Genomic DNA, 11,808 nt, shown 5'->3' on the forward strand with positions numbered 1-11,808 from the left:
TAAGCAGGCAGGATATTTTGATATTATGCACAATGGCTTCAGGAAGGTTTATTCATGTGTTACTTCTGTGACTACTGGAAGCTTATATGAAAAATACTTTTTTTTCTTAATGTTTACCTCATTGTTTTGTACTTCAACACACATCTATCTGCTCCCTAACATTCTCATGGCAATCATCCAACTCCTGACATACTACTTTTTCTTCATTTCCGATTTTCTCATTAAAACACTGAAGAAGTTTAAAGATTTGGGAACCACCTATTTCAGAACCTGCCTCTGTTGTATTCTCAACCTTGTCTTATTTTTGTTTGAGAGGAAGGTAGCAGGACTTGAAATCATGTGCACTTCAGAATCCTGGAATGTGGCATGCAGGCTGTTGGGACAGATGCTGAGGTCTGTTCCTGTTTTGCTTGGTTTTTTTTAAACAAAGAATGGTTTAGGCATTATTGATTGAGGTCTGCAAAAAAATCTCCAGATTTCAGATGCTGGTTTTTAGCTAGCATCTAAATCAAAACCAGATCTGTTCTGTACAGTTAAGTTTTGCGGACTGTTAAACTTTAAGGTGGACTAAACAGGTTATACTGCCATGAACTACATGTCCTGTTCACAAATTTAGACAGCAGAGCAGAAACAGATGACTTCCCATATTTGTGGGTTTTGGTTTTTTTTGTCTACCCCATTTAAAGCCAAGTCCTACTGTAGGACCCACCTGCAGCAGAATGACCAGTGATCAGTGGTAAGAACTCAGAGATGACTTTCAGGGAGCTGCTGGTCCACAGTATATTGTGGAGTGGCTATTCCCAGGAGTGAGCAGGGTAAGCAAAAGGTACAGACTGAAGCTATGTAGTTATCTGGTCCTACCATGTACTCACTCCCATCCATACCCCACCTACTGAGGCAACTCCCCAGTTCAGCTAGTCGCTAGCTCTATATTCTGAGTCAGTAACAACCTGAGTAACTGAATGGCTTTCACAGCAATAATAAAATTCAGAGACAGATCTGAAGAATTACTGTCCAAAAGGGAACTGAAGTCCCTTGACATGGTTATTCTCAGTAAGCCTGAAGTTACGTCAGGGACCTACCCTGTCTTTCTCTTCCCACAACCTTGCAGTATACAATTATAGCACGGTTTGGGTTGGAAGAGACCTTTAAAGGTCATCTAGTCCAACTCCCGTGCCACAGCAGGGACATGTTTCACTAGTTCAGATTTCTCAAAGCCCTGTCCAACCTGGCTTCAAACATTCCTAATGATTGGGCATCCACAACTTCTCTGGGCCACATGTTTCAGTACAGGGCCTTGGATTTACAGCAGGCGAACAGCTTCATTGCACAGCTAATTGGCCCAGGCAGGACAAACGCACAAACATTAGCTTGTGTAATTGCAGGCCACCGTGAAATGCCTCATAGATACTTCTTCCAGCTCTCCTGGGAGCAATACTATCTCAAACACCCCGCTTGCCCCCACCTGGAAAAGTCAGAGTCTGGAAATGTCATTCAAAGAGATTTGGCCAGAGATCCAGCCATGATTAAAGTATAGATGATGGCTGAGAAGAGTTTCCCCTCAGCCCACTGTCCTCCACCAAAGAAGTTCAATTTACAACTTGCATGTGGAATCATGAAGAAGCAGGTTCAAAGTAAACAGAAGGAGACATCTTCTCAAATGTGATGGATTTCTTGCCTGGAGACATTCTTGACCATGCATTCAAAACTGACTGGACAGATTCATGGAAGGAAATGTATACTGAGTACAAAACAAAAAGACTCCACCTCTGAGCTGAGAGCTCTGTACACCATGAACTGCTGGAGAACAGGAAAGCATTCCGGGAAAATCACACTGTAACTCCACTCTCTTATACTCTTGCCTGGGGATATCGGCATACTAGCAGTAGTTAGATTAAAAGAACCTTCAGTCTCGTGCAATATAGCAATTTTTTTTATGCTATGTCAGGTTCAGGTGCCCTACATGAACCAGATGACATCCCAAGATTCCTTCTGACCTGTATAATTTTGTGATGATGATTACATGCAGCATACTAAGCTCATCTACCAAACCCAGTGCATCTCAATGTACCCACATGGGAAGATACAAATACACATGTTCAACCGCTGTTTGATCATCATATTCTTATCTGTACTGCTTAGGTGTCTCAGCCTCACAGACTGAACACAGAGGGAATGCTGCTGCCATAGCAGTGAGCAGCCACCAGGTACAGAGTAAAAGCCATGCCCAGTTAGTTATTCAGGTCCAAAGCTCTCACAAGGATTTTCCAAATAATATGAAAACTTATGCTTTTACCAAGATACATGGGTCTCACACCTCAACACAGCTAAGCATTTGAATTCCAGCTTTTTCTGGCTGAAGGCAAAATTGTATTTATCTGATATATTGCTCCTGTGAAAGGACATCATGAAGCACATATAAAGTGCAAGGCAGCTAAGTTAATATTGCTGTTGGAACATCTGCACCTTTTCCTTTGGTGGATTTGACTATGTAGACTTTTAACATATTAATGTGAGTTGTTTTATGATTATTCTCAATATGATACTAATTCCACTTGAAGGTTATAAGCAACTGAATTTGAGAGGCTCTGACATGTGGAGCCAGCCAGGGAGAGGCAATACCTCCCTGTATTACTACCATTTCTACTACTGAATAATGAGCAAAAAGTTACAAGTGAGAAAGCTGCAAGTCTGCAATCTGGAAACCTCACTCACAGAGCTGCAAGTTTTTCCAGGAGGAAGCACTGAACTACCTTTCCCTTCTATGCGCAAATGCCTGTCAGTTCAGGGAAAAGGAGAGACCTTTGAAGACAGAACTATTTTTTGCTTAGGTGTATATATGTTAAGGAGCAAGAAAACAGAAGCAACTGAGGATTTACATAGCTAAAAGGCAAAACAGATTCTGTTATCACTGCATACCACTGATGCCTACATTCATGTGATGTACCCAGGATGGTCTTATGTAAAATTTGTGTACCTTGTCTCTATTCTAATCAAAAGCAGCAATGCTGCAGGGTCATGTTTGGCAGGGAGGACAGGAAAGGGTGTGAGAGAACTTCTCATGGATCCTATTTCAAATCTTGAACTCACTTTTTTTTGCCCATGGTTATCACATACTAACATATTGCATTCACAGTGTGAACCTGTTCTTCTCCCTCGCACACACAGCAGAGAGGCAGATCGACAGGGACTAGGAAGGGGTAGAGATGGGGCAGTCTAGCCCAGGTTTACTGTGTCAAGAGGTTAGAGAGCACCCTTGCCCATCATAGGACTGCACCAAGCCCTGGGGAACACACAGAAATCCCAGCAGCCTCAGCTCCCTCCTTTCCTCCCCTGTTCCCAGCTCAGTCCCCACAATGCACAGCACAGGCAGAAGAGACATTGGTTTTGGAGTAGATTTCCAGTCCAGCAGGTGACAAAAACCTCTGCTAACTTGCAGCAGGACTAGTGGATGCCTTGCAATGGCTTTTCCCATACAGACCTGCAGGCTGTGTAGCCATAGCACCAACACACTGTGCAGTCTCCTGTGTCCTTCTTCACACCTTGTTCCTCCCCTCTCCAGGACACTCCAGTGATCAACAGAAGATGACTACTTGAATACTGGCCATGTGGATAAGCACATGGATAGGTCCTGCTACTCTATCCATCTACCTATTTTCATAAAGCCTGTAGCAGTGTATCACATTTAGGACTACTTCCTGTCAGCAATTGTCTGCAATTTGAATACTTAAAATATTATTAAGCTGACACAAACAGATCATGATCACAAAAGTTTGCCTTCCAAACTGAGCTAAAAAGCCTCTTTTAATCATTAGAGACTCCTTCTTCACTACGACAACAACTCATTGTTTTATCATCAGCAGCAGTGACTATTTTGTCTCCAAACTGAGCTATTTCTAAAACATTTACAGGAAATTATTGTGGCTGTCATTCAGTCAAACAATTGTTATTACTTGTCTATAGACCTTCTCCACATTTTTAATATTCATCATATTAGCTTCTTTGCTCTGGTATCCTACAGAACAATTTTAACTCCTGGTTGCAGGCCTTACCAGCGTACTGAGGAACAGGTTCAATTTGTTGAAGAAAACAATCCTGCATGTTTCCCACTTCCGCAAGTGTTCCTCCAGTTACCAGCTTCAGCTCTCCTAGCGTATCCTGGACTCACAAGAAAAACAGAGCTCACAATTCTGTTACAACAATAGAAAATACAAGAAATATCAGACAAAGTAAATTAATTTTTTAGAGGGGTTGTTCATTTCTGAAGCACGCAGGGGTCCTACGCCATCCCCTTCAGGACCACCCATCACCCTCTGAACTGTAATAAAGTCCCTAATCCTTGCCTTGCAGATTTTCACATAGCTGTGGTTTTATTTTGAACTTTTTTTTACTATTCCAATTCATATGATCTCACATACCAGGAAGTTCACATATTTTTATATCCATGGCATGTAAGAAAGATATTTTTTTCTTGAACTGAATCCAAAGTGGCCTTTTTCCCCGCCTCTCAAACACATTTACATTCAAGTCAGGAATGTAGGCACCTTAGTGATTCTTCATATAAACAGGTTCATCTTGAGGCCTGCAATGAAACAAAGCAAGGGGGCAACCTTGGGAGCAGAATGCCGTTGCACCTTGTAATGCATATTTTGCATTAACGATGATGGAAGATGCTTGTGGAAGATACTGTTTAGCTCTGACTGCTGATATGGAGATGACAGGAAGCTATGCCAACCCCTGCTTGGCAGACAGAGGAAGAAAGCCATTGTAGTCACACAGATGGGAGTTAGCCTTCCACCTCATGTGTCCCCCCTTCTTCCTTATTTTTATTCATGTAGCTTATTATGAAGTGGAAAGCCACATACACAGCCAAAGGTTGCTCACAGTGAACAGCTGTAAGAAGCTGATGAAGAGCTACCCTTACTGCCTCAGCTAAGTCCTTGCTAAAAGAAAGTCCACTCCCCAAGAAACACCTAGACTGGAGTGAGGAAGGCAGTAATTTTTTTTTTCAATAAGCTAAAAGGTGCATTTAAAATTAAGAGTACAACTATTACTGAGTTCAATGAAGCTGAGATTTCACCTGTTCCATAGGGAACTTATAATTACATTTATTTCACAAGTTAATACTCAAGTATTACTGAAGGACCATTGTACAGAGCTTGGCTGCTGTGAGTGCTGAGGTCTGGGATTCCATGGTCCAGAGAATCCCTGGTGATCCCTCTTAAGTGCTCAGCCTGTTCCCAGTTCTCCCACTCACCTGTGGCTTCTCCTGGAAGGTGCGTAACTCAACTGTCACCAGCCTCTGAGACAGCACTGAAAATGCTTTTGGCAGGTCCTGAACAGCACCTACTTGCAGGCAGTCCAAATACAACTCTATTGTGCTCGATCCCTGCTGCAGGCCACTCAGCCACAAGGTGACAGCATGGGGTTTCCCATCAGCCAGCTGGATGTTGCTAAAGATGACCGAATTCAACCTCCCATCACTCTTCAGATAGCGCAGCACCACTAGTACAAAATAAACAGAAGGACTCTCAGATGGTAGCATGTAACCCAAGGCTGATGAAGGAAGATCCTGTAGAAATCTGCAATTGCCCTGGTATTCTTCCACGTATCGGTTTTTGTAAATGCATCCCACACGCAGATATAAATGCTAGTAATAAATGGACATTGACTCTCAGAGCAGGATTACCAGGTCTCTTGTGTGACTCCCCATTTGTAAAGCACTGCTGCCTGCACAGTGTTTTGCACGGCTTTGTCCAGGTCTCTCTAACTGGCTGAACCAACGACACCTGACAGGGCATAACATGCTAAAACACAGGTGGTAAAGTTAAAGGGTATAGTGCCTGCGGTCAGCACTTTAACAAGTACATATCTGATAGACCTAGAAATACTCTGTAGCAGAAATGTACAACTAGAAAAATCAGTTTCAGTGATGCACATCTCATTCAGTGAAGCCATCTGAGAGAGTACCCAAATGCATCATTAAAGAAACCTAAGGAAGCATGATTCCAAGCCAATAACCTGCATTTCTCTGTAATAAATAGTAAATAAAAGCAAAATATAATGCAGAAAAGACATATTCCCCTCGCAACTCTTTTTTTAAGGCATTAATGAATGGCCTTCTTCATAACTCACACTACAAATTCTCATTTTATGAAGTAAAATGCACCATCAAAAAAACACAACACCAGACAAACAAAAACTCTTACATGCTGCGTAATATTGAAAAAATGTCTCTTTCCTAAGGAAATTGGATTGGTAAGCTAGGATCACAAGCTAAATCTCTTAGACCAGCTAGCTAGTTCTCTCCACAAAATCTCTCCCTGGCTCTCCAAAGGCATATCTGCAGAAGCAATGAGCTGACTTCATCTAGAGAGTGCATACCTACTCTACAATACCAGACAGACCTTGTTTCAAAGATCCCACTGATCACCCGCCTCCATGTCCCTTATTTCCTCATGATAACAGTTACATGCATTGAGGAGTCAAGCTGCAGAGATGCCAGGCACCTAAACAGTTAAGTGCTGGCTCTCCTAACATCTGTTTGGAGTTGGAAGAGGGCTGCCACTGTTGCATCAAATGAAAGCCCACAAATACTCTGACCTTCAAGAAACACCTATATTAAGATGAGGTCAACAAAAAATTGTGGACATAGTGGAGGGAAAAACTCTTACTAACTTCTGAGCTAATCACACCTACTGAACTCATCCCATTTCTATTTTTTAACAAATTATCTTCCCATCTCTTCACCACTAAAGTATCCTCTTTGATGCTGTGATACATCTGTCAGTGATCTTCTGAGTTACTGGGAATATGTTCCCCACTATTTTCTAAATGCTCAATCTAATGATTAAAATAATGCAGATTTATACCAGCATGAACAGGGCAGGGTATGTCTCCATCTTTAAAGTCTACACTAGTGCTAAAGTTTCAGCAGCTGCAATGACTATCAGGAATGTTTTCACTGCTGTCTATGTCAAAACACTGCCAGAGCTAAGATTTCCGCAAAGGTGCATGAGGTCACCAGTAACTTGCTAAAAGGTAGCATTTCTTGGCGAACTCAAAGATCTGGCATGACAGAGTACATTGCAGGCATTTTACTTATGTGAATATTATGCACGCCTAGTCGTATGAAAGAAAGGTCTTTGGATCTGGGCCCTGCATTCAGAGTAATCAAAAGCAGCAGTAAGCTAGACAAGGAAAGAAGAGATGGTGGCAGGGCCCAGAATGGACCTTGCCAGAATAGTTTCAGGACAAGAAGCAGTCTGACTTGGAAGAAGGATCATGTATTCCTTCCTCAGCCAAAGCCAAATATCCATCTGGTAAACTAGAGTAGGCTTTTGAAGGGAGATTTTGCTGGACCACAGCCTCTGCTTCCATACAGTTTAACTCATCCAAGCCCCTGCTTTACATGTTTGCTGCTAAGATATTCTACACTGACATCCACAAGAGTAAATGGCTCACCCATACTGTTTAAGAAACAGATTTTCAACCAAACTACTAATCCTGCCAGCAAGTAGGAACTGCTTCACAGACTTGTTAAGTTACATCACTTTTAGGCACTTATTGCTGTCCATGGGTTAGTGTACTAATAAGTACACTGCTCTAACCAAAACAAATTGTGCAGTTGCCCAGTAATTCAGATCCATGCTTTAAAAACATTTAGGCGTTATGAACGTTTTATCATCAGGTATACCACAACAAAACCAGAACACGAGCAAACCATTTGGAACACAGCTCTCAAATGTGCCACTTGAAAGGATCACTAAGGCCTGATTTGGGCTACTTATATCGGATTTGGGAGCACAAGTGGAAATACCATGCAGAGGAAGCACTATGTACATATGCACCCTTCCAAAACTGTAGATATTTAGACCCCGTGTTTTGCTAAGATGCCAACGTTGGCTCACCACTTAAGTGATGACCTCCAGTCTTGAGAGGATCACAAACAGCCCCCACACTCCATACTTTCAGCTCATGTGACGATCTCCTGGATGCAGTTTAACTTACTGTATCAAGTAGCCACATGGGACACTTGACACCTCCAGAGAAATCACAGGTGAAAACATTGCCTACCACTCACACACTGCCATATGCCTTAAACAAGGTACACTAAAGTAATAAGGGGGCAAAGAGACCTCCACGGAAAGCCTAGCTGCAAAAAGCCTCCCTCTATTTGATCAGTCCTTTACAACAGGTAGGTTAACAGAAGCCCTCCATCTACTCAACACTGGTCACTGAGAGGACAAGTTTCTTCACGCTGCCTATTGATATGCACCACCCTGTCACAGACACTTCTCAAATACAACACTAGCATAGAGAGGACAAAACCGAAAGAAGCCACATAACTTTCCACCAGAAAGCCCCTTAAGTCTATCAGTTAAAGCATATTGGTAACCACCAGGCATGCAGGCATTCTTGAAAATCAAGAGAAGAGTTCAATATATTCAAAATTGTACATATGTAAATGTATTTGTGTGTGTATATATATGCATTCATATAATACGTGTAACATTTACACACATAATCATGTATGTGAGAGAGGGAGTATGTGTGGTCTATCATTTACTTAGCGATTAGGTAAGTCAGTGCTAGGAAATTGTATGACACTTACTGATCAGCCTGGGTGACCACATCTTACCTACCCCAACACACACGTAGCACGAAAGTTCTTATTCCCTGACCTCAGAAGGATTTTGACAGACCTGATAAAACTGACAATGTTTCATCTGACACATTCCCCTACATTTCCCAAGCAAAAGGTGTGCTTTTCTTCAGCATATAGAATAATTTTCCTATCTATAAGCTGAAATTTGTCAGTAGAGTTTCTCAGTATATTGCACTCAGCTGCCGGATTACAAGATTTGTAGCAGCAAATTATCATAGCAGTGGTGAAGTCAATGGAGCAACAATAATTTACCTAATTTGACAAATTTTTGCTGAACCTTAAAATTGCAATATATCCTCAGCCTGGTCTAGAAAGAAATTAAAGCTCTCCATTTCTAAAAGTCTGCTGAAGTTCCTACTCTGACTCCTGATTAACTCATTTCAATAAATGGAGAAAAAACACTTTAACTCACTCAAAAGGTCCTGTAAGTGCTAGAAATGTTTGTCTTGCATAGTCACATCTAACCTCCAGGGTCAGCAGAAGAAGAACCTGTCTTTCATATGCATGAGGTGGCATGTGCGTGTCCCCCTCGCATTCCTGAGTAATATGAACCAGTGATTGTCCCAAGGGCAAAAAGGGGAAAAAAAAAAAAAAAAAGACAACCAAATTGACTCCTTTCTCCATACTCCTTTTTTTTCCCCCCTCCTTTCTCAGCACTGCTTGGATAACATGCCCCTGCAGAGTGGAGATACCAGCTGACTGACAGGTCAGCTTTCCCTGGCCAGGGGAGAGCAGCATCCAGCCAGAGGAAAGAAAGTGAGAGAGGATGTAACCAACACTTCTGTCTTGTGGAGGGGGGGGCAAAGTGGTAACAGCATGCAAAAGGAATGACTCAAGCACAAAGGTTAATCACACAGTTTCCAACGTCCATCTGTGACACACCAATAACTTTGGATCCAACACTAGCTTTCCCCTCCATACACCAAATAGCTCACCTTTATTCATCCGTCCCATTACTGTAAATTCAAAATACTTGCTGTTGTCAGCTGACGAATACAGGCCAAATATGGTGGCTGTGCTCTTCGGCTGCAGTTTGAATGTTGAGAGAAAGTACACATCATTCAGCATAGGATCACCAAGTGCTTGTTGTAAGAAGTTCGTTACCACTCTCTTGTTGGAATACGGAAGAAGATCAAAAACTGAAAAACAAAGGAGTTTCAACAGCAATTTAAATATAATAACGAACAAAGAAGAATGTAGCCTGAAGACTCCCACTTGAGATTGTACACTCTTCGCTATGTCCATATGGATACCTTAAAATGAACCTATGTCGTCCTACCTAAAATAAATAATATGAAAACAGAAATTAAAAATATTAAGATCAGCTTTAAAGATCATCTAGTCCAACCTGCCTGGTACTGGCAGGGACATCTTAACCAATCTGGTCTAGTGAAAGGTGTCCCTGCCCATAGTATTGGGGTTGGAACTAGATCATCCTTAAAGGTCCCTTCCAACCCAAATCATTCTATGATTCAGACAAGGGGTAACAGGTATAAGCTGAAAGAGGGTAGATTTAGACTAGACATTAGGAAGAAATTTTTCACTGTGAGGGTGGTGAGGCACTGGAACAGGTTGCCCGGGGAAGCTGTGGATGCCCCATCCCTGAAGGTGTTCAAGGCCAGGCTGGATGAGGCTTTGAGCAACCTGGCTCAAAGCCAGTGGAGGGTGTCTCTGCCCCTGGCAGGCGGGTTGGAACTTGACAATCTTTAAGGTCCTTTCTAACCCTAGCCATTCTATGATTCGATGATTCTATCAAAATATCATACAGACTTTGTTGGGACTGATCATCTTTTAGCAACTCTTTTTATAAGGTATTATTGATAAGCTACTAATACAGAAATATCTAGTCTTCACATTGAGGTACTCAAGCTTTTTAACCTGTTTCTGCTTTCATAAATTCAGATGATTGTGTTCACACTTCAATTAGACTGAGGATCCAGCATCAAAATTTCCAGTGCACTTATCCTAAGAACCATTTTGACGGCATTTGCAGGGCACCAATTAAAATGCTAAAAAGCCAGGTAAGCAATATGATGTTCATAACCTCTTTCTCACTTCACTGACTTCTCAGAAGATATGTTATATAAATAAGACTCATCTTTCCCTTCTGGCACAGATAGCAAAGAAAGAGAGGCCTGACAAAAAAAATAACCCTGAAGGCATAGTGAAAGCTGTTTCACATTTTTATTTTAATTTTTGCATAATGCATCAGCAAAGAGCCCAACATTATACTCGTACATATTTCAGCTATCCCCCTTACAGCACTGAAACAACAAACTGGGGTTTTCCTCAATGTTCCTAAATATCAGTGTTTCCAAACTCAATAAACCATTCCACTAGGTTTCTTGATAATCTCCTATTTCAATGCACTGCTATTAAAGTAGTCTATATATTGTACCTTTACAATAAGGTCTGACAAATGACTATGCAAAAGTGTTATTTAAATATAAGGGCATATTTAGCCATTGTATACCACTGCCACTCCACAGCTCTGTCATAGCTGGGCTGTATTCTTCTCCCACACCAGCACAATACTGTAGAGCTGCCACCAGAGAAGAGCCCCCACACCAGGTAGAAAGCAAAGGCACATAACAGTACATTGTGCCTTACCTTGGTTCAAACCCATAGCTGTACAACGACGTTTAGTTTCCTAGGCCAAAAAATGGTGGACGTTTGCAGATGAGTCTTTTCTAGCCAGCACAACCTCAAAGCTGCCTTCATCGACTACAGTGACCATCCTACTGATCCAGTGTTTCCATTTGCTATAAGCAGGATGAGACTAAAGAGCGCTCAGAGGACAATCACATGGGCACACAAACCTATCCAGGGCCATGTGAGAAGCCCTGTTCTCTTATGTTGGAGCCTGGGTTCATGCTGCCTCCATTGCCCATTCTAGAGCATCCATTCATCAAGACACTAATGTCATTTACAAAACAGAAAAATGAAGATTTTTTTTTTCCCTTCATCTCATGAAACCCTCAAAATACAGATCATCGCTTAATTCTACACTTGGACTGGGTCCAAGGATCCCATGACTCTACTGAGAGTTTTCAGGACACAACAAAAAAAAAAAAAAATCAGGTTCTTCGTTTGCATGCACTTATAACAGTGTTGTTAAACAACTAAAAAACACATATCTG

The 11,808-nt window shown here is 41.7% G+C and overlaps 1 protein-coding gene across 1 annotated transcript in view; it reads right to left on the reverse strand.

Annotated features, from left to right (window-relative positions):
- Nucleotides 1–11,294, reverse strand: part of THBS4 (thrombospondin 4) — a gene marked incomplete at its 3' end in the record, with an annotated part of 36,325 nt that extends 25,031 nt beyond the window's left edge. Inside the window, exons 1-4 of the mRNA XM_010078468.1 lie at nucleotides 11,279–11,294; nucleotides 9,604–9,807; nucleotides 5,258–5,505; nucleotides 4,053–4,158 (exon numbers count right to left, since the gene is read on the reverse strand). Of these exons, the coding sequence (XP_010076770.1) occupies nucleotides 4,053–4,158; nucleotides 5,258–5,505; nucleotides 9,604–9,807; nucleotides 11,279–11,294 (574 nt within the window). The remainder of the gene's footprint in view (nucleotides 1–4,052; nucleotides 4,159–5,257; nucleotides 5,506–9,603; nucleotides 9,808–11,278) is intronic.
- Nucleotides 11,295–11,808: the final 514 nt, after the last annotated feature.

This window comes from Pterocles gutturalis, unplaced genomic scaffold, assembly GCF_000699245.1.
Source record: "Pterocles gutturalis isolate BGI_N339 unplaced genomic scaffold, ASM69924v1 scaffold1263, whole genome shotgun sequence".
NCBI classification, from domain to species: domain Eukaryota; kingdom Metazoa; phylum Chordata; class Aves; order Pterocliformes; family Pteroclidae; genus Pterocles; species Pterocles gutturalis.